The sequence below is a fragment of the Plectropomus leopardus genome, chromosome 3, assembly GCF_026936395.1.
Source record: "Plectropomus leopardus strain MGB_pleo_1.0 chromosome 3, ASM2693639v1, whole genome shotgun sequence".
Lineage (NCBI taxonomy): Eukaryota > Metazoa > Chordata > Actinopteri > Perciformes > Serranidae > Plectropomus > Plectropomus leopardus.
In genome coordinates this window covers 33,502,866-33,529,516 of record NC_142178.1, presented here as the reverse complement: position 1 = coordinate 33,529,516, position 26,651 = coordinate 33,502,866, and the positions used below count along the sequence as shown (strand labels likewise).

Genomic DNA, 26,651 nt, shown 5'->3' with positions numbered 1-26,651 from the left:
GTTTAAGAATAAAGGCAATAAACAATTTAGTCAGAATTAAGGCTGCAAATCCAAGTTAAACCACTTGGGTTATTTATAATCTCTTAAGGCTTTGATATCACACTAAGCTTTTAATTGCCTGCAGTTTAGCTACTTTGCTTTGGTGAGCTGATTTCATACAGTGCAATAAGCTTAATTAACCTGATAAAGCACAACTTTACACATTTATCAACAGGCTACTTCTGCCAAAAAATTGCAGATGTCACTGAAAGACACTGGACCATTCAAAACTTCCACAAAAATTGTGTAACAGAATATACATATATAGTAACAAAAAAAGACCAAAATATATAATGATAAAGAAAAACATTACTTTGTAAGGCAAACATTTCCTTAAATTAACTACAGTTATCATCTTTAAGTCAAGCTTGCATGTTCCTTCTGATATAAAAACACCCTAATTGGGCAAATATAAAGAGCCGACAGGCTTTATGCTTTGTAAAAAAAAAAAGATACAGACAACATGAAGGAATTTCATTTGGCAGCAAGACACAAACATACTGTACACACATACTGTAACACAGGAAATGGCACTGTAATTCCTCTTTTTGTTCTTATCTCCACTTTAAAATACAACACGCACCCGCACACATGCTCACAACCACAAATACACACACACACACACACACTCGTGACTTAATCTATAGATTTGGCCTGTTGATTGGACTTTTTCAGGAGGTCCAGCAGGTTCTGAGACATGAAGTACGGCCTCTCTGCAGATCCATCGTTGCGCTCCAAATCCTCCACTGTGACACGGACAGAAGCAGGTGAGGAACATTTAAACTGAGGAGTTATTTAACAATTCAAACCAAAATGCTGGGAACCACTGCTCAAAAATCAATGCAGCAGAGGCAGAGATTTCCTGATTTATTTTCTCCCCAACATGCGTCAAGTTGCAAAATAGCAAGACACTCCACATCCCACCATGCATTTCAATCTCTGTAAGTAGATTTAGATCAATTATGGGAAATACCTTACAGAAAACATTATTCAGCTGATTTACAGGCTGTGCACTACTCCCCATGACAAGTGACCTTAACATGTAAACTAAATTGTTGGACTGCCCCTTTAAGACAAAATCAAATTCCTGTCTGCCTTCACTGGACATGAAAACTCACCTGCTTCCAAACTGCAAACCACCTTAAAACTCAAGCGCTTACCCATAACAGAACTACTATGATTAAATACAATCACCTTTAATCAAGATTTACATCCAATAAATATGGAATGTCATCAGTAATTTCATTTGGGAAATCAACTTACATCTTCCACAAGGTGACAAACAAGAAAAAGGGTACAAAAGCATCCAGAGAATTAAGTTGTTAGTTGCGAGCATTCAGAAGGCCATGTCAACATCATGCAGCACTTAGACAGAGAGAGAGACAAAGAGAGGATAAGGACAGAGCGAGAAAGATCAGTAAACAACTGTGGGGGGTCTGCAGAGAGGTCACGATGGCTGCGTCATGGCGACACAATCACAGCACTTACGCCAGTCCGAAATACCAAGGCAAGTAGGTGTCAATACAATACATTGGATCCCATCTTGGATCTCTACAAGACTGAAGCCAAAAAATACATAATAGACGTACACTACTGTGTATATACAAGTTCCATTGGAAAAAAAAAATCCAATATTTATACGGTATATCAAATATGTCTGTAACATTTTGGCGTCAGCTGGTATTATTGTAAACAGTGAAAGAGATTCACCATCGATTGAGATGTGAGTGTTCTGACTGCAGACTGAAGGATATATAAAGATGGACGACAAAACAGCTCCCCAAAAGTGAAGCCAAAACATCTCAGCCTCGCCCCCTGGTGGCTGGCTGCAGTATAGGTCATTAACCCCGCCCCCTCCATGTTAGTGAATGGGACATTGGCCAAACTAAAACATCATCCAATTAATTTTTTCTAAAGATGTTTTTGCCATTTAAGGTAGTTCTTTTCAGGCTGATGTATGCTCAAATGCTCGTTTTTATAAGTTTGGTTTTAATTAGTTATTTTATGCAATAAAAAAGACTGTGACATCATGATTGACAGCTGGGTGTGCCAATCACGTTCTCATCCCAACTTGTCAAATACTGCCGTACTGCCGCTTCGTCAGTGGACCTGCATGTCTAAATATGATGTGCTACGTACCCCCCTGAGTCTGTTTTGAATGTTCTGAGACAGCGTGTCAACGAACGCTTATTACACGCACTGAGTCTTTTCAAAATAACACTTTATTTTATATGTATTTTCTTTAGATCTAAGCAACAAACGCACGTGGTTAGATTTAGAAAAAAAAAACATAATGGCCTTGCCTTAAAATTTAAACAGGGAGGGAACAGCAACTGCCCAGGTGAAGGTCCAGAGTTTGTTTGAGATCCCCCCACCACCGCATAAAAGGACTTTTTTTACTCTTTACATCATGGTAGTTGCTGGTGGCATCACAAACTGCCGCTGCACTCAGTGTATCATACCACTTTGTGTCAGTGTCTGATGCTGACAGAACTGACAAAGCGGCGGTATTTGACGAGTCAGGTTGTTGCCCGCTGCCTCTATAACTGACGCACATGTGAGTATCTTACTACGGCAAAATTGCCTCATTGCGTTCGAATGCGACGCTGACGTCCACTGACAAAGCAGTGGTGCTTAATGAATTTGCTTGTTGCTCACTGTCTAAAACTGAAACCTCAGAGCGCATCATACCACAACGAAAGGTGCCTCAGTCTGTCCTTTTCAGACGCCAATATCCACCGACAAAGTGGTGGTATGTGATGCATTGGGCTTTTGCCCATTGCTTCTAAAACTGACGTGCCCACCGCTCATCATACTGCCACGAAAGGTGCCTCAGTGCGTCAGTGTCTGACACTGACATCCACTGAGAGTGCAGTGGTACTTGACAAGTTGGGTTGTGGCCAGCTGCCTCTAAAATCCACAGGCCTAGTGCATTTCTTGGCACTGCAAAAAGTGCCTCAGTGCATTCGTCACTGACAAAGTGGGGTAATTTGAGTTGTTGCCCACTGCTTCTAAAACTGACGCAACTGATGCATACTATACCGCTGCTAAAGTTGTTTTTGTGCACCATATCCGGACGCTGAACAAATGGACAAAGCAACTGTGCTTGAAGAGTTTTGACCGCTGCCATTAAAACTGACGGGCCCGGTGTGTATCATACTGCCGCAAAAGGAGCTTATTTGCATCTGTGTGTGACACTGACAGCACTGACAAAGCGGCAGTATTTGACATCTCTGGAGTGCGAACTGACTTGCTCATCAATCAGTGTGCTCATGATCAGTGGCACTGCTTGCGATTGGCTGGGCAGGTGTATGAGCGTCTGTATCCTGGATATTTTGGCTTCACTTATGTAAAGAAGGAGGAAGATAAGAGGCGTCGTTCATCTTTGTACATAGTCACTGGCTCCGACTGTAAACACGGTACGTAGTGGTTCTGTAGTGCATTCGTTAACAGGATTAAGACAACAAATATTAGTGACAGTAATCAGGCACAGGTTCAGCACTCACAATGTTCTACAGATCTTCACGATATAAAAACCAACACTGTTCTAAAACCAACACAAGAGAGCATTTTTCCAAGCTACAGATATGCACTGGGCTTTTGACCTGCTTCGACCTTAAAGTGTGGACCGCGACCGTGATGATCCAGCTGGACGTCACGCCGCTCACACAGCAAGGCCATAGGTAATTTTAGCTTGTATGCCGTACATTTAACAGGCCCATATCACACAGATACAGTTCTTCATTCTTTATGCTTTATGAGGTTTACCAAGCTGACATTTATGCCCTTGCATTACTGTTAACATCTACTCCTGTGGTGTAGACGGAGGCTTTTCTTCTAAGGTTTCTTCTTTTTCCTCTTTCTTTTCATCAGTATCCTCTTTTTCAGCTTCCACAGCAGGAGGCGGCACCTCCTCTGTCTTTTCCTCCTTTGTTATCTCCTGCTTTTCTGCCTCTTCTTTCACCTCTTCTTTCTTTTCGGCCTCTTCATCCTGACTGATTTTTTGTTCTTCGATTTTCTCCTCTTTTGGCTCTTCGGCGTCCTCCTTGGCCTGCAGAGGCTTCTCCTCCTCGTTGTCTTGCTTGAGCACTGTCTGTTGCTTCAGTTGGATCTCTCCATCTTCCTGCTGGTGAAGAGGAGTCTCCTCCTCCAGTTTCACCTCGTCCACTTGCTTCGCAGAGTCTGCAGAATCCCCCAGCTCGACACCGTCTCGGTCTTCCTCCGGCCTCTTGGCTTTGGAGAGGATCTCGTGCAGCTCGGGGGACATGAAGTAAGGCCGCTCGGACGAGCCGTCATTTCTCTCCAAATCCTCACCTTTTTTGCACGTGTTTCGTGTTTTGGATTGGGTTAATGGAAAATGAGGGGAAATGGAAGCATGAAATAAAGGGAATGTGTGAAAATAAAGCAAATTAAAGGGGGAAATGAGACAAAGAGAAGAGGATTTAGAAACATGGCAGGAAGAAGAAACCAGCATTTCAGCTTGAGGCAGTTTTATGAGTGCTCGGAGGAAGGAAGAGGAGAGGAATTAATGCAAAGGTACTCACAGAAGCAGAGGAACAGTGTGTCCACACACATGGCGTACACGCTGAAGAAGCCGTGGGCGATGAGGTAGGATCCCACTACCAACGTCTAGGGGAAGAAAATCACATACATCAAGAACTCTGCTGTGTCATCAAAGGATCAAACCACACAAATATAACTGGCTCTCACCAGTATTGGCACCCAGTAGTAGTTCAGAGACGGAGCAGCTTCCTCTACCGCTTTGATTCTCCCAGAGAAGAAGAAGAAAGAGAAGATGCCTGTGCAGAATAAAAAAATGTGAATTAGCGGAGTTCAACCAGTAATCCAGACAGATCTCTCTCCAGTGTGAGAAACGTTTGGTCTAAAAATAAAAGCTTTCTCACCAACTATTCCAACAATAAGGAGCTTCCCAAGAAACAGCAGGAAGTCAGTCACTTTATCTAAAACAGCCACCCTGTGTTTGAATGAGCACAGCAGAGAATGTGAGAATATATCACCTTAAACTGGGCTAAGAGCTTCAACATGAAACAAATATTGCAATCTAATGCTTATAGAGTTGAAAACTTATATTGAAGTGATGAAATCCCACCTGACAATATTCCTCATGAGCAGGAAAAAAGCATCCCGAGCCGAGGGACAGAAACTTTTTCCATAGATGGCAATCTGGAGGGAAAAAAATAAAGTCTACTACTTTAAAACCCGAGAAGACTCAACATCTCTCATGCAGCTGTATCTGGTTACAAGCACTCACCATGATGTAGGCATTCCTGTTAAGGAATTTGATACACTTCTCCAAACACCAGAAGCAGCACTTCATGCAGCTCAGCATGAATTTGGCAAACTTGTTCTGAGCGCCTGATGGATGAGAGAGCAAGAATGTTACAATTAATTTACAACTACATTTATGAAATAACCTGCATTATTCTGATCTTTGTATCTAAACAAGACAAGGATTCAACACTAACCAGTTTAAACCACGCAATCCTTAATCCATACAAACACATTTCTGATAAATATGTGATAATGAGGGAAATATGCAGTCAGGTAATTTAGCAAGTTAGTAGTCTTTTCCTGACCTTTCAACTTGTGATCCAGGTACTCCAGAATGACCCTGATGACCTGGACTATAGACAGGATCAAAGAGCCAAAAGCCAGGGAGCCTGTGTGGTATCTGGACAGGAGGAGCAAACAGAAGCCAACCCTGAGCATAAATCGCTCACACAGGTATTCACAAAAGGATTGCACATGTTTTGCAGCCACTAAACCGGCACAAAGAAGAAAAAATTCTCAAAGCAACTGCAGAGGACAAAATGCATCCATAACCGCACTGCCAAGCAAACAATGTCTCAGTGCTTCTGTGCTGTTTGCATGTATTTATTTTAGGTTATATGCATGCATTTGGGGCAAAAGTAGATTTTTTTATGCAAATAGGCCTGGGTGGAAAAAAGTGCAATTCACAAAGATCAGAGCCCACAGCCACACGCAGTTATTAGTGTTTTTGGATCGTTTGTGTGGGCAAAGTGGCATGATTTTTTCACGTTTTTTCACAAAAACGTGAAAAAATAGCAATTAGTAACTGAACAATGAATGCTGATTGATTCGGGTTCTTTTCTGTAATTTTGGACTGCTGAAGGCCTCTAAGCTTGTGGTCTGAAAATTTTGATTTTCATTTATATATATATATATATGAGTGGATAATTGCAATCAGCTGCTAAACTTTTTGGGATTGTTTATGCTGTCATATCATTAGCACAATATCATTTTCATATCTGATTTTGAGGAGCAGATAGCGGCTGTAAGTGATGCACAAATCATGGAGCTACCACCAGCCAAAATTCATTCTTTGTGAATTAGATGTCAGTGTAAGAGCTCCACCTGTATCAAAATATTACAATTTGCAAAAAAAAATATGCCAATGTTATGATTACCATAAAAGAGATTCATAAATACACCAGTGGTCAGATTGTAGACACTAATTCAATAACGCAGGTTCAGTGTCTCACCGGAGAGCCCGTCCCAGCGAGGAGAAGATGGGGTAGGCGGGTATATCATCGGGCTTCTTGAAGGCCCAGTAGTACGAGGCGAAGGCACCCGACAGAGTGACCTGGCCCAGGGCCGTCACAAAGTTGGCACACCAGAAGAAGAGGAAGACGTTGTAGAACTGGAACAGGATGAGGTATTTGTGGTAGAGGGTCTCCCCACCGTAGAAGGCAAACAGGCATTCTGCATCCGGACACTGAGCTGAAGCGTTGGAGGTGTTGAATGTCTGGAGGAAGAGAGAGGAGGCAGATGGCAGGATTACTGAAGTGATTCCTCAGACAGTAAACCAAAAACTGTGATGCTGTCTGAGTAAACAGTGACATCAGCAAATAGTTCTTCACGAAAAGGTGTCAGAATATTTGTTTGGCTTTGCAGCTGAACCCCACACACACCTTCACTTCGTGTGTCGGTGACATTTAAAAGCGTACCTTGGGGTCGCAGGTCTCTCGTGAGTACTCGCACTCAGTGGTGTTGAACACTTTGTACACCTGCTCGTTAGAGGTGGACAAGAAACTGATCAGAGCCGTCAAGGAGATCATGTCGACAAAGGAAGGATATCTCTAAAAAAGGTCACAATCAAAAGACATCTGCCTTCATGTACAAGTTAATAGTCATGTGTCACAAACAAATATTTACAATGGGAACGTTTTTATACAGAAATTAAATAGTGTAGGGTTTATAACAACAACTGGGAAGATGTAGGAATTACATACAAATTGTACAACCTTAAGAGTAGTAAATGTGATGTATTTAATGCCTAACTCATGGATTAATTAGCTAATTAACACAGATGCTCGTTTATTTTTGCAGCTTTTTGTACGTAATATTTTTTTCTTTTTAAATAGAAAAAATGTAAAATATTCATGTAAAGTGGGAAATGTAAAATCTACAATTAAAAGTAAAAAAAAAAAAAGTAAAACATTTGTGTTTTGGCCATCTTTGATCAGCATCAAATGAAAGGATACACTGCAGTGATGGCCCAGTATGCGATCACCAAAGCCAAGAGGGCAAAGGTCAGCAGTGGGTAGAACAGTGATGACATCACGTGACCAACAGCTCTGAAAAAGAAAGCGTTTAAATATAATGTTTAAATATAATACTCTGGAAAGCTGATGGGAGCTGTGAGAGTGAATCATAACAGTAACAGTGAGCTGAGAGAAGCTTAAATGAGCTGCAAAGGACTGCAGAGTTAGGTGATAATTCTCAGTATGTTTATCACTAATTAATCAGAAGTGTTCTCGTTAACGTTTATAGTGTGAGCAGTAGTGACCAATCACGTTTGAGCTGCGGGTAAACAGAGAGCTAAAGAGGCAAAATGTGCACAAAATTCAGTCTTAGAACTCATTAACTTTCTCGTCTGCTTTCTTTGGTATTAACGAGTCGGCTTCGGTGCTGCCATTGTTGCCACCTGGAAGTATTGAGGAGTTGCCGAATCGAGCTCACAGCTTTATCTCTTTCTGTGTGCCATTTTGCGAATCATTCTCATGAATTACTGCATTAATTGTGTTCTTTTTTTGCTTTTTATTAATTTTATTTTTTAAGTTTATCTATATTCATCTGCAAATATCTGTTTATAGAACATAATGACTCTTTTTATAAATCAGACTAATATGAAAACAATTCTACAAATTCACTCTTATACAGTGAAGTGTCCCCGAAATATTCAATAACTTCACTCTAAGAAAAACTTTTTTTTTTTCGTGCCCAAGGCTGTGAAAATTCAAAGACAAAAACTTGTAAACCTTTTGACAGTTTATGAATTTTGTCGTAATTTTCTTCTAATTTACAACAAAACAAATTGGTATGATTTTGTGATGCGTTGCGGCACTTACACCACTTGAATAATTTATTTGCTACACATGACATTGAGTTTTTTTCAGTTCCTTTTACACCTCACAGGTGTGAGGAAACCGAATGCATGTGTTCAGGCATGCATGTAGCTGGGGGCAGGAGGACAACTAGATGAAGCAATAAAAGGTTAGGATATCAGTACAGACAAGAACTTTATTCTTCCTTCAACCCTGTGAGTTACGCATACTCGTTTAATCCACTGTCATTATAAAAATATTGTTTGGCTTTGAACCATGTGAGCAGAAACTTGTGTATTTGTGCTGTGAAACAGAACGGAGAGACGCGGCACAAAGTGAGACGAAACCAGCTCGGACTGACCTGCTCGATTCTTTGATGAGGGCGATGGCGATCATGATTCTCTTTCTGAGGAAGATGAGCAGCAGGATGATGACGACCTCCACAATAGCCAGGATGATCACTGCAACACAGTGAAGATATCAGATTAACAGGATTCATAAAAACTTCATACAGAAACATATTAAAGAATGAAAGTGCGTCTGTGCGTACTGAAGGCCAGCCAGGTCTGTCTGATCTGCAGGTACACGGAGAAGTCCGTCTGCAGGCCGAGGTCACGGATGGTGACGTCAGAGCCCGGCTCTCCCTTCAGATTTGCAAACTCTATGTAACAGTGGAAAATCCCTGGAAAAAAACAAGTTTAAAAATTTAGAAATTTTCATTTAAAAAAAGTAGACTATTTTATCATCTCCATAGGATGAAGGCTTACCGTATCCGATGACGAGAATGACCAAAACGATCATGACCCAGACCATGATGCCAGCCAAGAATCGCAGAAGGACGATGAAAATCAAGCTGACGAGCATGGCGATCACCAGACCTCTGGAGAGACACATCAAACAGCGGAGCACTCTGAGAATTTGTTTTTCTGCATTTTTGCTTATGGTCGAGATAGCTGCAGACATACCGTGCATTTTCCCTGTTTCAAAATAATCAATCAGCTGAGGTCGGCCTCCAACATTCAGATGCTTTTATGCACCACATGAAAACATTTAGGAAGCATAACTGTGTGTGTGTGTGTGTGTGTGCGACAGCTACAGTAGATCAGCTGAAGGAATCTGGTGTCTAGAAAAACAAACTTAATGTGGAAAAGAGGAAAATTTTGTTTTTTTACTAGCTCTTGTCTTGGTTTTCACTCCTGACGTTCTACGTAACAAAACTCTGTTAGTGTAACAGCTAGACAGCTGACAGACTTACAGCAGGATCCAGTGCCAGGACTGAGTGTAGTCCTCAAAGATTCTCATGGCCACCTGGCGAGCTTCAACAACCACATTGGATTTCCTGTTAAAAAAAGGAAATGAATTAGAAACCAACCACTGTGTCCAAAATAAACAGTTTATACATGTACACAAGTCTGAGTGATGTGTTGCTTTTTCACTGTGCTACGAAAAAAAACGATACCGCACAGACTCACAAGGTGAAAACAATACCAGCCCTGGTATTCGTAGGGTACTACTGTTACTATGTTAAATAATAATGATGGAGTGTAAAAAAAAAAACATAAAACATATGCTGTTTAATGAAGCCATAATTAGTTTGTAAAAAGGCAAAACACTTTGACGATCAAACACGATCAAAATCAGATACAAAATAAACAAAAGGATCTCTTTCTCTTTCCTTTCTGTTTTAAACCATGGTTTATACTTTATTACCATTATTATTGATTTGTCATACTTGTGTATTTTTTGTGCTCTTTTCTTTAAACTGTGAATGGCATGGAGTGAGTGTTTTCTGGGAATTGGTGTTACCATTGAATAGCTGAAAATCAACATGAGAAGACAAAAAATATAAGTGTATGAATTTATTGTCAGCGTCTCCTCCGTAATAAATGTTGTTTATGTTGCCTTTATGTTTAATAAACAAAAACTTAAAAAAAGAAAGAAAGAAAGACAAAATAAAGAACAAACTAAAAACATCTCAAGTTAACAGCTTTAGTAACTAAAACAACTCTATAGCTTCTCATCCTATTAATAAGTTTCAGTGACTTAATTAAGAGTTCATCTGGCTACATAGTTGAAGCTAATATTCATTCCTGCTGTAGCATCACTGTATTTCAGTAGTCAGGCTAAAACATTTTAGTCAGCAAACTCACACTTTTTACTTTACATTTCTGGGCCTCGTAGCCGAGGACTGACAAACTAATTAGTAAAATCAAAATGTTTTAACTGAAAAATAAATCAAACAGTCAAAACTTGAATGCTACTGTGCAAAATAAGTTACCCGATAAAAATTAATGAGACGATTGGAAATTTAGACTTCTAATCTGAAACGTGTTCATTTATTTACATAAAAAAGTAAGTCTGTAATTCATTTGGAAGTGATTCTCCACAAACAAACACTGTTGTTATTGTGACAATGTATTTTTCTTGTCATGGCACGTTGCAAATTAAGATGTCAAAAAAAAAACCTGACTTGACGGCCTCTCCAGTTGCTGTCTGCAGCTGGAATTCAGCACAACAGCCTGCAACATTCATTATCTTGATAAATAACATGCGGGGAGCATTCGCCCAGAGGGAATAACGCTGATAGAAAACATTGACATAAACACCCTCCAGGGTGCACACAAATGGAGCAGAACCAACGCAGGCGTGCTCTGCAGTAAACACACATCAGTGTACGAATGAGATATGAATGAGAGCATAAAGACGTTTAAGCAGCACATCGGTCACTGCAGTCAGATATGATGGGATGCGATGAGCTGGCTATCAGCTGATACAGCACCGTGATATGTGTGTGAGGAGTTTCAAACTTCAACTGGTTCATTAACCCACCAAACCGTGACTATGTTTACATGCACACTAATATTTCACCATTATTTCGCATATGAGAAATTGTGAAATTGATGCCGGTCATGTAAACATTATATTCCGTTTCAAAATTTCGAATTAGGTCTTTTTCTGAATGTAGAATTTTCTGATTGAGACATGTTAGATCTCTGGTGTTATTTGAGATTAAAAAGCATTGTTTCAGAATATTCGTCTCTATTAGGGTTTTGACTGCAGTTTGTGAAACACGGCCTCTTGCCTGTTAACGGTCAGCTCTTTGTGTTTGCAGGACTGGAGTAGAGATGCATGCCAGAAAGAAAAGCTGAAATTTCCGGTTGGAAGAAGAACAAAAAACCTACTTTTTAAAGACTTGGATAGTGACAGGTTTTTGGATATGTGTAAATATCGTAAGGTGGAGTTTTTCAAGAAGGTGTTTGAAGAAATGAAAGAGGGCGGCTGTGTTTGAACGGTCTAACAAGTCCACCACTGGTGCAAAAAAACCAAAAACTCCCAGCACACCCAGCCATTTCACTTCTCCATATTTTGATGTGATTAATAACAATTTAGGGCACATTAGCCGGAGGATGCATGACTGCATGTAAATGGGTCTATTAGCAGAATATTTATTTTCATTAGCCATGTAAAAAGTTCAGCAGGAATACTGTCTTTTTCCGAATAGGGGCAAAAACTGGAATATTTTGTGCATACAGAAGTTGCCAGTGTTTTCACTATGACTTAAAGGTAAGAATTATTTTCATTTTTACTGACAAAATGTCCTCATTTAATTCAAAGAGCAAGAACTGATTTCTTCAAACAGCCTATTTAGACTAAACCAGTAATGCACAACCCAGAGAGACACAACTTACCTGTGACAAAATGGCCAAAATGATCTGTCAATCAACTAATCCATTGAATGAGTAATCAGCACTATTTTTCATCAAAAAACATCAGAGACCATTGCATTCAGGTGACCCTGCTGATTTATCAAGCACATTTTATACATTTCATTTGCATTAATTGATCATTTCAGAACATCTACGGCTTTCAGGGTTGCGATCACGTGAAGTTGTAGCAGGATTGTACCGACATGTAAATCAAACAGCTCTGAAACTGTGCAACACTAAGATTCATGCTCTCATAACACTAACATATGTTGTGTGCTCATGCGTCGCCACACAGTGAAAAAAAGACTCACTTGGACGCCTCCAGCACATCCGTTGCGTTGATACTGACGCCAGGTCCAACATTTAGAGAGGTCTCATTGCCGACCACCACCACCCCGCCTTTCATGGTTCCCAAGGCAGGCAGGCAGCGACGCGTGACTGTGGAGGGAGGAGATCATCCGTTGATACAGTTCAAATTGTCACAGCCGACAGAGCAGCTGGTCGTGTGGGTGAAAATGAAGACAGTTTACGAGGTGAAAGAACAGGCTTCTCACTTACAGGGTTTACTGGGCATCAGCATGCCAGGACACAAGCGTTGCTGCAGGAGCTGAGGGGGACTCTGAATCACGTAAAACACAAATGTTTACTGTTTGAAATATTTTTCACTGTATTACTTTCAGCATGCATAAAATGTGAATAATACAGTTACTTGAATACGTACCAATTTGGCGAAATCCACTCCTTCCTTACAGAACTGTTTGTAGTATTCATGGTCTTCTGGGCCGCCTAATTTGGCTTTCACCAACGTCATGTGCCGGTCAGGACAGCTTTCCACACATAGCTGGACACAACATACAATTGTGTTTATTATTTTTCAACCGGCTTTCGATCCAAACGATGCGGGTAGATGAACCGTCGTAAACAGTCCTCCATCAACCCGCGGCCTGGATATTCCCCCTTCAGCCCCGGCGAGACACCCGAAAATGAAGAAATTTATGACAAGCAGTAGCTCTCTGGCTCCTGGGTTGTTGCTCAAACTACCGACTCTACGTCCATAGTTTCATATTGCTCGCCGCCACCACGGTTAAAGAGCTGATCAAACGGTATAACTAGGCAGAGCTGATCGAATATAAATAAAGATTATGTTGCTTCACTGCCTATTTCTTTCCTACTATGTTTTCGGAGACATATTTTAACGCCCTGTTTAGTTGTAATAGCAAAAGTTTATGAACAAGAAGTGGGCGCCATATGGCTTCGTAAACGGAGGTAGAAAAAATGGAGATGAAACTGTAAAACTAAGAAGTGCTTATCAAATATTTAATTTTAATTTTTTTTTTTTTTACTGTTGAGTTTTGCGTCCTGTTTTTTTTCTTTTTTTCTTTTTCTTACTATTTTCATTCATGTAGCACTAATTTCAAACTAAAGTATTTGTGTTTTTCTACTGCAAAGTAGAGCTGGGTGATATGGGCTGAGAACTATATTGCGATATTTTTAGGCTATATCTTGACACAATATCAATATTTTATATATATTACATATACAGTATTTTCTGACCTGTGTGGTGGGACACTGGAACTCCAGCAGCACCAGAGGACTGGCACATTTCAGGATGTTGAAGTAGAACAGAAAAGGCTTCTTCCTGTTGTGTGAGAACAATATCACAAAACTATTATTTGGCCTGTATCATAAATAAATACCTCTAAGTCCCTAATGAGGTGTATCAGATTACAGCACCACCTATCATTATATGAAATACACAGATGAGTCTGCATGTGCGAGGTTTCCAAAGACACATAAACATCATTTCGTCAGGTGACTCACTCCAGAGGTGTTCCCGCTTGTCCGCAGAACTGGCCCCTGCTGTCTGTGGGATAGATCACTTTCCTGGGGTCACCCTGAGACCAGGCTGCAGGGGGAAGAAATGAAATCGTTCAGAACAAAAGTGGACTTTTAGATGAAATGATGATCTAACTATGAAGCAAAGGAGCTCTAAATGTATGTGTGTGTGTGTGTGTGTGTGTGTGTGTGTGTGTGTGTGTGTGTGTGCGTGTGCATATCCAGAACCATTTATTTGATCTGCTTCACTCTTGGCAAATGTATTACTGAGGACCCAAGGATGTGCAGTATTTTGACATGCTACACATTCAATATAACAGCGATCTGTGAAGCAGCTGCAAGTCTCCGCAGAGAGTCGAACATGTCTCTGTGACTGTATTTAACTGGTGTTTCTGACTGCGAGTAGCTGCAATTTGGGTGTGTTTTTCTTTGCCATACTAACGTACAACTAAGGCTGGACCCAAATATTTGGCTATTTGAGTATTCGTTGGTTGTGTAGCTATTTAGGCATTTGGATATTCTTTTCTTTTTACTTTTTGCAAAGGACAAATGCCATTTCAGTGTTTGTGATGCTGCTGCTGCCTGTCACACACACAGTGACAGGAATGATTATTTTACTCAACCGTTACTAACAGCTTTATAGACTGAATTGAGCCATTTCAGTGTCGGTATAAGCATGTTCACCCAGAGAGGAGCCTTTTCCTGCAGCACATATCTAACATTTAACATCATGAGGACACTTGAACATGCACAATGAAATTTAACAGACTAATTTAGAGCACTGGACACAGATTATTGTACAGATAACTGAGTTTTTTTAAAGTATCAGAACCGCTGACAAGCATTTGGAGGCTTGCCAGGCTCTCTCTCACCTAACAATGAAGCTCTGTGGCACCATACTGTAAACATTAAAATAAATCTATAGCTTTTTGGGTCCAAGTGTGTTGCTCAGAAACATAGGAAGCGTAGTGTTGAGAGTTAAGTTGTTTGGATGAGCGATCTCCGGAAAGCTGCAAGCGGCAATACCACAGGCCAAACACCCGGCACGTTTCCATCAGGTGTGTTTGGAATAGGCACAGCACTAGTATATATAAAATAGGATGTTGCACATACTGCATATCACCAGATTTTCCTATCAGTACTGAATAAACAAAACAATGTTTTCTGGCACATTTGCAATTTTGGATGCATACATTATCTCTTTTCTGGCAATACATTGACAATAAAATAAAACTCCAGACCATTAAAACAGACGGTTTATACTCCAGCAAAGACATGGAAAAGCGTTTGCCTTTGTCTATATACTTAAATATACTCTATGGGAAACTATATAGACATAGCATTGTGTCTCAAATATTTAAACAAGTGCATTAAAAAACCCACACAGCTCATAACTCTTGTCCAGAACTTCCTTGGGTATCTCACCTCCATTATGGAGGTGTCTCACGATCATTCAGTATATTCAGTGATCACCAGAGATATTAAAAATGACAATGCAACAATGTTTTTTTTAAAGTTTTACAAAGTACAATATTTACTTCTAGTAAATGTATCTTGATGATCATTTATATTTTTAATTCTGTATTCACTAATTTTGGATTTATGATGGATTCACTGTATTCAAGAGGCTGGAAACGGCCTTACACACAACACTGATTAGGACAAGAAACATTAATAAACTGCTGTACCAGAGAAAAGCTGAGCGATATTTCTTATTTTGATGGTCAAATATTTAAAAGTACTGTACACAGTAATAAAAACAGGCACTTAAGTGTCAAAATAGAAGAAAATAGGATCAATCTTACCAACGATACCAACAGCAAAGTACCCCAACAAGGCGATGATGAAGAGAATACAGCAGAGGATATCTGTGCAGCCTCTGAGGAGAAACAAAACAAAAGAGTTTTATTGGCGTTTGGTGCTAAAGAAATAAAAGAATTATGATTGGTGACTGAAACAGACGTCTCACCTGTTGTGAATTGGACCTTTGAAGTTTGGGTCAAACTTCCTTGACTCCCCTGGGGACAAAAAGAGACAGCAGGCACATTAATGTCTCGCAATATAACTTGAATTTGAAACTTTTGACTTCAATGTGATGAGACTAAAACACATGAAATGAAAGTAGTTAAGCAGAACTTGTTAGTGGAAACCACTAACCAGTTGTGACTGTCAGCTCTCATGAAGACATAATTAAAAAAATTTCTTAAACACAAATTGCTTGTAAAAAGTTGTTTTCCGCTATTTAATTCATTCACAGTGATCACTGAGACAACAATATTTGATTTTTATGGGTTTATGATACTGATGCTGAAACAAACGCCACAATAGTAATAGGACTATTATAATGTAACATATAACGGTATGGTAAATCCTTATGGCACCCATCCCTTTAGTTATCAGTTAACATGCATGTCTTTGGACTGTGGGAGGAAACTGGAGAAAAGCCACGCTGACACGGAGAGAACATGCAGACTCAAGGTCCGAACCCCACCCCAGAGGCAACAGTGCTAACCACTACACCACTGTGCTGCAAGAATTTTGTAAAATTACCTGAAAAATTGTAAATAAATAAATAAATAAACAAAACAAAAAACAAAAAAACAACAAATAGGAAATGACCTGGAAAAAAGTGCTTACAAATTATAATAATTAAAAAAAATATTGTTTTCCCTTTTTCTTTTTAACCTAAATATTATTTTCCTAACTTTTTTTTTTTAAAAAATATAAATTTCTAAATCCACTACTTCCTTGCAATATGTGGAAAATTTCTTTCCAAGTTGCCTTTTTTCCCCATGTTTCTGAAAGAAATCACACCAATTTGCCCTGTTCACAGGTTTAAATATCTGTGGAACGTGTCTGAGGGCAGCACAATAAAACCATTTATCATCCATTATATTTAAAACAATTTTTAATACAACATAGGTCACCAGTATCCTTTTTTTCTTTGCTTACAGAATTTCTAAAGAAATTGTGCTTTTGCATTTAAAGCTCGACAACCTGCTCAGCTCAGTGAGATCTGTTACTTCCTTTCATTTCTTTAAAACATCTCTTTTCACTTATTTTCAAAACACCTTTCTGCCTTCTGGCTCACACTTTATTATATATTATTTAAAATGATATTGTTTAATGTGTTTTGTCCCTGAGACCAAATGAAGAAACCAAACTAAAATCCAATCATGATGTACGGAGGGTGAGTTAGTTCAATGTGTGTGTGCGTACAGAGAGCACTCTGCGTACCGCTGACACACACGAGTACGTAAGTGTGAGCCGATGTATTGACAAGGACAGGACATTCTCCAGAACAAAAGGATTCTTCTGCCTGACTGCCATGCCTAGCAACCCACAAAATGGCTCCCCGGCGACGGTGAGCTCCCCGTGGACATCACCAGCCGCCATGGAAACACTTCAGACACGGCAGAGGAGAAAACATCAACCAAGCCCACTCTGCCCACAGTGAGATCATCATGAGCTAACTGTGTGAGTCAACGCTCACAAAGAAACTGCGCTCATCGCTCATTTTATAGATTATATCCGCAATTACATTTTTTTCACAAGAAATCAGTAAACATTAACTCCTCGAGCGACACCCTTTCGCAAGAAAACGAGACTTTGAGCTACAATTCTACAATTCTACAATTTCATTTAGCAGACGCTTTTATCCAAAGCGACGTACAACACAAGCAAGAAGCTGTTACACATCCTGTCACGTTACTGTCTGCCGTAGACTTTATGACATTTCACAGGATGAAGCAGCTTTTACATGTTTAAAGGTTACAGACGCAAAGAGGGAGTTCAAGGCGAGCTCTAACTGTCACTGTCTAATGCTTCCATGCAGTATGTCTGGTAACAGACTCACACACACACACACAATATACACACCTTACAAAAACACAACCGGCACCACCAAAAAGGACGTCTCTTGACTTTGTAATCAGGTATAATGTGACTTGATCTATACATCAGCCATCAGGCAGTGCAGCAGTAGCCCGACAACTTATTTAATATCAACTCAGCAACAAATGAACCTTCAGTTCACCATAAATCCCGCCTTACAGTACCTTGTCTTTCGTGTTTTGTCATCCCGTCGTTATTTCTCTCCCAGTTTCTGACATGGACGGTTTTATAGAAATCTCTCCGCGTTCTGTTTGGTTCTATCTTTACGTCTCCTTCCTGTATCAGTCTTTGTCCTCCGACCTCTAACTCTTCACTTCCTTCTTTCAACTGTACTCAAAACTCTGCCTTCCACCTCCTCTTCCCTCTTCGCTCTATGAGGTCCCTCTCTTGGCTCAGGACTTGTCGGGGGAATTGCAGCAAAAACAGTATTGACGGGGGAATCTGGAGAGAAGCAGAAGCAACAAAGACTTGTAGCGCCTGCTGCTGTTGCCAAAATTGACTTAAAATGCTGTTTCACGCGTCTGACTACAGGGACGTGATCTGGAACCAAAGCAATCTTTAACTTCTGAATCAAAACAGTCATTTTAGGCAGAAACTCAATCCATTAAATCAACACAACACAGTGTTCAGTGTTTCCTTGTTGCATCTGTTTTACAGTTTGCAACAGAGCAGCTGCACTCTCACCTCAGAGCGGTCACATGACCCAAATATATCATGCTCATAACACGCCACTTGGCTTTGAAAAAAACAACACAACAGTACAGTTTTCTGTTTAACCCTTTCACCAGAGATTTCAAACAAACTACTGTCCAGTGGGCCAGACCACAAAAACAATTTCATAATGACCCATAAATAACAACCCCTCCACATTTCCCTTTCTTTTAGTGTAAAAAAGTACATTCTGAAGATGTTCATCCATTTACGAAACAGCAGATGAACAGCTTGAGATGCCTCAAGAAAGATAAGTGCGGTTTAAACAATATGTCTGACTCCTTTTTCAACATTAGATGGCATTTTTTCACACATTTCCACTTCTAAGTGTGCAGTAATGCTCACTCACAACTCACTCAATTGCAGTTGTATGGAAACAGTAGTAGACTGACATTTAGAGGGTGGAATACTGCCCATTTCTGGTTTGACTGAGTTACAAAAAGCTCCTTTAAGTTATGCCCTGACTTATAAACAATTTGCAAATCCAAAGTTTTGGCAGGGCCTTAGCACAAGGGTTCCAGTAGTTCTCTTTTCAGATATAAGTCTGATATGGATCCTTTTGTACTGAAGCTGCTGATTGACAATATTTTGCACAATTTTTAATATCTTTAAATATGAGCACTGTATTTTTTTGTGTTTTCTGTAAAGTGTATTCTGGATTCTAAAGCAATTTTAACATGGAGCACTCACTGTTAAACTTTGATGCTGAAATCTTGCACCTCTTAAAGCCCAGACAAACTAAACCAACATCAAAGAACGGGCGGTGATGAAAGCCGACTGTTGTGTCGCCTCATGTCGCCTGTATCTCTGCCAAAAAAGTGCAGTTGAACACACTGAAGAATACAGCTAACATACTGTGTCTGATTGAGAGGAAATGACTCTTGATAGCAGCAGACGGCAGTAGTCTGTATTCATCGCTCAAAAAGGGAATCCAGAGGACAGACAGGAGGGATTCAAGCAAATCAACAACACAACCCAAAGAACAAACTATATTTACCATGTGCCAGCAAACGGTAACACAAACAATAACAAACTGTTTCTATAGTCTTCCCTAATATAAAAAGTTTATTTCGATCTCACGCCCTGTTGACTAAAGCTGAACTGAACAGATTTCACTCACCGATGGGCTCCAACACTGATTCAACATGCTGAGTCATTCAAAAACAAACAAACAAACAAAAAAAAGGTGATAAGGGTTGACAAAGGCTGACGGTGTAGGCCACACTGCAAAAAGTTGGGTGACTGACTCTCACTGACGACATGGTTACCTTGGTGTTTTCAGGGCCTGCATTAATATTAGGTGTGCATATTTGCATACTTATTCACTGGGCCACATTGGACCCTCTAATGGTCCAGTTCTGGCCTGCGGGCCATATGTTTGAAACTCCTGCCTTACACATAAAGATTTATGGCCTTTCTGTTTCTCAGCTTCCTGTTTCTACTTTAGGCTGTATTTTCAGGCTTGTGAGCACATGCCTTCTCTGACAGCTCTCACAGTCAAAATTTAAGAAGAAATACTTAATTAAATACCTCTTAGGGAAATTATTTAATTACACACACAGGACATACTCACACACATGCATTGGAGAGATGCCAGAGTGATCGGGATGCCACATAGTAGGCGCTTCAAGAAGTTGGGAGTAGGGCTGGGAATCAGTACTCAAGGTATCAAGTGGAATAAGCCAGTACCAAGCAGCATCAGAACTTATCTAGTCTTATTTTACCTTTATTTAATTCTTTTTGTACCTGAATCTAGAATAAAATACTATTTGTATGGTTTTGCTCACAGACACTAACTAGTTCGATTTAATGTAATGAGTGATTAGTCCAATGCTGCAGCTTCTACAGCCATACAGTCTGCTGTGTGGAGGAGTTAAGCGAGATGTATTTTATGGAGTTCGCAGTTCGGTATGGCGAGATTCCTCCAAAACATTTGATGATATGGTGCTACAACACCTTTTTCAGGACTGAATGCTTACATTCACAAGATGGGTTTCTAATAAAAGAGAAAGAAAGGTATCAAATGAAGCACTTTATTGGTGTTGGTATCACTTTAAGGGTGTTGGAACTGGTTTTGGTATTGTAATTCTTAAAAAATGCCCAGTCTAAGTTGGGGGTTTATGCGCAAAGGCACCTAAGTAGTGCCCAAGAGGTGAACTGGCACCTCTCCAGCAACCAGTAAACACCCCGTAACATGGTCAAAGCTGGACTTGAACCGCCCACCCTCCTGTTCCAAAGCCCCTTTAGTCCCTTTACGGTCTGAGCTACAGAGTTCACATCACTAACTTCCTAAACAATGGACAAAGATTTCTTGAAAATGTTTCTTGCGTTGTTTAGACAATGATTCAGTTATGATGCATGTGTGTGTCTGACACATGCGAGGCGCCGAGGCGAACTGCACATCAGAGATAAGACCGTCCTACGTGTTCTCTGCTGGCACATGACTGTCGTTTGGTCTGCCCACTTCCGCTGCCATGTGACAGACTGACAACATACCATGGCATGAAACACAACACTAACTGCTGGGCTCATACACGTGCCTGTTACATATACAGCACCATGTCCTTGCCCACACAAACTCAACCTTGTTTGTGTTGAGAAACACACTTTTCTTTACCTGTGCTGGAGCCCAAAAGACACTGTGACTTTGAAGCTCACATCACCATTAAGAGAGTTGGCGTATGTCTCTTTCAGATAAATACTTATTGGCTTTAATGCAGTTAAATGATGAAAGCCACCCTCGTGTTTATACCATGTCTATATGCAAAATATGTATCTGGAGCCAAGAAACAGCTGCAAAAACGGTCTATGGGTAGTTATGTGCCAGACTATTTCATGGCCAGAAGATAAAACCTCCAGAAGTCTCTGTAGCACTTCAGGTTTTATATTGATTAAACAAATCAGATATAGCTTGTCAAATGAAACATGTTCTTTCTTCCTGCCTTGTTTTTTTAGGAATGCTCCTAATAACTAATTCCCCTGAAGAAGCTCAAGATTTGGCTTCTTCGGCTTCTCAGGATCTCTTGTGCACCCAGAAGCACCTCTCTCATTCAGGCTCGCAAGAGATGACATCCAGCAAGTGAGAGCATGTGTGAAGGCCAGTACATATTTCCTGCATTAAGCGTCTACGGACAGCTGCTGACCTGTACTGGTCGAGCAGATGTGCATGCTTATTCAGAAAATATCGTTAACTTTTTAATTCTGGCCAAGATAATCGTACTACAAATTTACGCCAGCACACAAGACTTTAATAAAACAACAATCACTATGTTAACACGCACAGTTAAGTTGAGCTATGATTATAGCTCAATTAGGCATTTATTATGACTACTGTCCTTGACCCAGTATACACGCATCAGGGGAGAAAATATGTCTGACTCCGCCATGGTAGGTGGTCGTATGCCCCCTTTCAGCTAGCTGCTATTGGACCTTCTTCCAGTTGACCTATTACATAACATAACAACCTGTTGCCTATTCTCCTGCTTGTCTGTGACATCACACGGACACACCAACAAAACAACCCACACACACATACACCAGCTGACAGAGAGGCAGACTCGTGTGCTGGAGCGCTGTCTCTACTGGCAGTGGGGATAAAGCCTATCGCCTATATTTAGTGGGTTTACCTGTGTTTGAAAAACCTGTGTGCACACATTAATTTTGGTGGGAAATTGTGTGTGAGTCCAACTTCAAGAAATTCGACCGGTACGATTTTAGTCGTTTACATGTATTTAAACAAGTCCAGTTTTAATCGCAGTAACACAATAATTTGACTTTTTCTCACATCATGTTGAGTTATTTAGTGAGTGTAGTAGTAGTTTTTCTTTGGGTAGAATTAATATCATTTTAAATGGCTTGCAGGTGCTGTTTTGGTCTTACTCTCCCTCGCTGCCATCACTCTGTGTGTACATTTCCTCTTTCTCTTAACTGAAGAGGATAAACATCGAAAGTGATTCTCCATCAGCATTTCATTTGCATGACCATCTGCTAATGTGAGAGACACAGCTCCATTAGAGCAGGAGGAGCAGGCGGCTCTTTGCCTGCTTTGTGCCATAAAACAATCTCTGATTGTGCCGAAAAAGCATTCCAGCACATTTGTTGTGTAGACGCTGCCAAATGTCTTGTAAACAGACTTTGCTTGTAATTGACAAAAAATAATGGGATGGCGGTTTACTAGTGTGAGTAAATGTAGCAACCCTAAGAAGAGATTTTTTAAAAAGGTGTAAATATTGCAGTTGGTTTTTTTTCTCACTCATTAGGGTTCCTCGGATAGTTCATGACAAACTCCAGAGGACCTGATGGTGCAAACCCACAGGACCTGCCAGACAATCTGTCTGCAGTCGGGTCCACGAGGAGTTCAAAACGTCTGCCAAACCTCACCAAAACTTCACTGATGTCAACAGAATTTATTACAATCACAACTGAATGGAAACAAATGTGAATACAAAAGTAGAAGAAAACTGTCTCTGTTTCCACTGACAATATGTGATTTTCTAGTCACGATTGTGCGTGTGTTAAAGGACGTGATGATGTCATGACTGATGGGATTCCCTAATGGGCCCTGAGGGGTTATCAGATGAACCCTCTCCTGGCTACCTTAATGGGTTAGTGGCCAGTGTGGTTGTGCGTGTCTGTGCATGCACACGGTCTGATGCAAGGAGACATTATGAGGACATCTGATCTCCTTTACTCTCACTCCTGACATTTTTATCTTTCTAATTAGAGCCTGTAGTTTAAAAAGCACGTCTGCTGGTTCTTTGATAAAACTCTATGCAGAAGAAACACGCAAATACATGATCAGAGTAAGCAGCAGAAAGAGGACTGTAACATTTGCTTTCGCTTAAAACCTAGAAATCCTAGAGTGCACCGCACCATGAAACGCTCCCACAGATGGGTGACGTAATACGAGTTGCCCGTCCAAAAACAATGGTGGCCTGTTGGCAACAATCTTATATTACAGCAAATCAATGCAATAAGATATGTTTGTAAAAAAACATTTTGGATCAAAGATAGGCGACACAGTAACAGAATCTTAGTTCATATTCTGTCAGCACTGCCTGGTTTTACGGTCTGATCGCAGTTTTTTCAGCTTCCGTTTTTACATTACAGGAAACAGTTAGGCACCTACTTCCCGTTCACACTTTCTCATAATACAGCTTGACACTGAGCTAAATTATGTTTCAGAAGACTTTTAAGTGAGAAATAAGCAATACAATATCATAATATTAGTTATCGGTAAACCTCAATTAATAGCCTGGGGCTATTATTTGCTTAAGCCCCTGAACTCAACAGGGTTATATTTGGGACAGGCGTCTACGGGACGGGCTTTTAATTCCTTTTACATGAAACTGTTGCTCAGCAAAGATAGAAATCCAATAAAACTGTTTATTTAAATCTCTTTTTTGTGTCCCTCTTGTTTACTCTGCACATATTACTGTCTTTTTTGGTGCTCAGTGTTTCAGTAAAATTAACTAAATGATTTAAATGTAATGAGAATCTTACCAGGCGAACAATGTGCGTAACATGTCCATATTGGCAAAAGTTTAAACATTTATATTTGTATACATTATCTAAGCAGCTAACTAATATTGTCTCCAGCAGGTAGCCAACAACCTGCTTTTATACATCCAAAGAACTTCCATAAAAATGAAAACTGCATGGCAACCAGACTAGACTTCTAATTGAGACGGGCCTTTATTTGTCAAAATGTGTTGCCACACTAGAAAAAAGACTGGGAGTTTGATTGGGACAGGGATTGGGACATTTAAAATTTTATGGTAATATATGATCAACAATGCCCACTTTAGTTTGATCAGAATTTGGTCTGAGTTTGAGAGAGAAGGGCGTGTCTCTTTCAATCTGTTTCTTTACTTTTTGTGTCCGTGAAAATACAATTTGTTGTGCAACAGCCAAAGAGCTGGCTCATATCTGCCATATGACGCATTTCACGTCACCTGATGTTGATGAGCAGGGAGATCTGTGTGCTGGCACAATGGAGGTAAGTTAACCACAAGTCATTTACTACACACATACATTATTATCATACAAAGCTGAAAAATCAGCAAAGTATCCTTTTGAGGGTGGTTAATATCTGCCTCACAGAAACTTCTGTATGTACAACTGTACATCTGTATCTCACAGCTGTTGCCGCTTCAAAAACTCCCCTTTGACAGCTGCTAATGAGGCCACTGGCCTGAATTTTCTTAAAAAGGAACAAAGGAAACACGTTAAAGTCTTTTTTGCAGAGCTAAACACTTAAAAACTGACAACTAGCAGCTCAGATCACTGTCTCTCTCTTTCTCTGCTCCTCACAGACACTGCCTGGATCTAACAGCAACAGATTGTCTGATTTTCCAGAACCAACAGCCCAAGTGACAAGTGATCATTGTGAAACATTTAGCAGTAGTGTCTCGGCGTGTGTGTGTGTGTGTATATGCATGCAGTGTGTACGTGGTAATGCATCTGAGTGTTTGCCAGCTTGATATTGACTAAAAGGCCTTTGACTGTGTCTGCTGAGTGGGTAGAGCAGGCAAGGCTGAACAGAGTCCAGGCGGTGCACGCTGCAGCCTGCCTTCCTGCCTGCATGCAGTGTCCTAGACAAAAATGTGGAAATGTAGTAGCAGTAGTCAGCAACCAGGGACCGCTCACAGGTCAAACTCTGATAAAAGCTGCTGTTTAAGAACACCGGTGGGCTGGAATGTGTATTGTGTGCTCACATTGTATGAACCTTTATCTCCAGTTTTAAAGGGCCGTAATATTCGACCTTTTAGTCCTCGTGGGGGAGGAAAGCTGTTGACTTTGTGAAAAGGAAAGCAAAACGGAAATGCTCCACAGTGGGAGCTCCGTGCATGAATTGACTGGAGAGGATGTGCACTAAACATTGTGGGTGTGGGCCGTCAGGAGCATCTTACATTGTGAAAGAAGAGATAACTCAACAGCCAGGGAGCATTAGTGTTGTCTTCCCAATTAAATTCCATGGTGAAGGCTGTGGTTTGCTTTTGGGCTATGGCCACCCTCTCATGTAACAACACTGAGAAGGGGTATTAAAGTAAGAATAACACCGGTTACAAAACTTCATGACTCAACAGTCCATATGAACAACAACCCAGCCCAGAGACAAGGAGACTACACCAGGCTACTGCGGGCTGCTAAGTTGAGAAAATGCATGTGACACACATAATAATCAGCAATGAGTCATGTCTTTGGCTGGTATAGAGGATGGATTTTCCATAATGTGTGCATGGGAAAAAAATGGTGCCAACAAAAGCAATTGACATTTGTGAAGTGTTTGTACATTTGTGCGAAAATCTGTGTGCATCGGTGGATGAAACGGCCATATGTCAATCTACAAAACACCAAATGGTTTTTGAGCCCAGGGGAGAACACAATAAACCTGGCCTGTTTTTCTGTGTTCCTGCAGAACATAATAACCTGGCTGTGAAGCTAATTTAATAAAAGCCCATCAAGACAGGCCTTGTTTGAATGGATGGCAACCTACTTTTCTTCATCAGCCTATGTTATAAGTGAAATTAAGCCATATATCAACAATAAACAAGGTGTGCAGTTTTGGTCTAATAAAAGCTAAACTGGCTGTTAAAATATGGCAAAACAAGAAAACTGCTGCCACATATTTACAGCATGTTGCTTTCTTTCTGGGACAATAAATCTACCTTGTACTTTGTACCTTGTGTGTACTGTCATATAAAAAATAAAAGACTAATTAAATGCCAGTTTTCAAAGAATAAAGACCGGGTGTGGAGGCTGAGGATGACTCCAGATCTGCATGAGACCCATGAGGTCCACACCCATCCATCCCTTGCAGTCATTGTTTCCATTTCTTCGCTCGTTTGGAGTAAAAAATCAAAGAGATCGAGGAGAAAACAGTGACATAAACATGGTCTTACCGTATTTGGGGTCCGGGTTTTTTTCCTCCAGCTCCATTCTCACGCTCTGCTCGGCTCCTCACGGCTGATCAGACGTTAGCCAGGACAGTTACCATGGAAATGTCGACGAAAAAAACATCAATAACAGTGGCCGACAGCTACGGCTACAGAGAGAGAGAGGCAGAGAGACTATCCCAAACCAAACTGAAGCA

General features: G+C 40.4%; 1 protein-coding gene across 3 annotated transcripts; it reads right to left on the bottom strand.

Annotated features, from left to right (window-relative positions):
• Positions 1–36: 36 nt before the first annotated feature.
• slc44a2 (solute carrier family 44 member 2 (CTL2 blood group)) lies at positions 37–26,651 on the bottom strand. Of its 3 annotated transcripts, none has more exons than XM_042484685.2 (22): positions 26,461–26,644; positions 15,921–15,969; positions 15,757–15,830; positions 13,937–14,021; positions 13,670–13,754; positions 12,837–12,956; positions 12,674–12,734; positions 12,427–12,553; positions 9,664–9,747; positions 9,176–9,288; positions 8,959–9,090; positions 8,770–8,869; positions 7,566–7,658; positions 7,029–7,113; positions 6,564–6,826; positions 5,637–5,731; positions 5,312–5,415; positions 5,150–5,223; positions 4,944–5,014; positions 4,750–4,838; positions 4,584–4,668; positions 37–785 (listed from the first exon to the last, which is right to left on the bottom strand). In XM_042484685.2, the coding sequence occupies exons 1-22, from the start codon at positions 26,495–26,497 to the stop codon at positions 676–678; spliced, it is 2,136 nt and encodes a 711-aa protein (XP_042340619.1). In that variant the 5' UTR covers positions 26,498–26,644; the 3' UTR covers positions 37–675. The 3 variants fall into 3 exon arrangements, with proteins under 3 accessions (XP_042340619.1, XP_087929916.1, XP_087929923.1); XM_088073790.1 differs by lacking the exon at positions 37–785 and adding an exon at positions 892–4,353 and having other exon boundaries at positions 26,461–26,651; XM_088073797.1 differs by lacking the exons at positions 37–785; positions 26,461–26,644 and adding exons at positions 892–4,353; positions 18,010–18,477.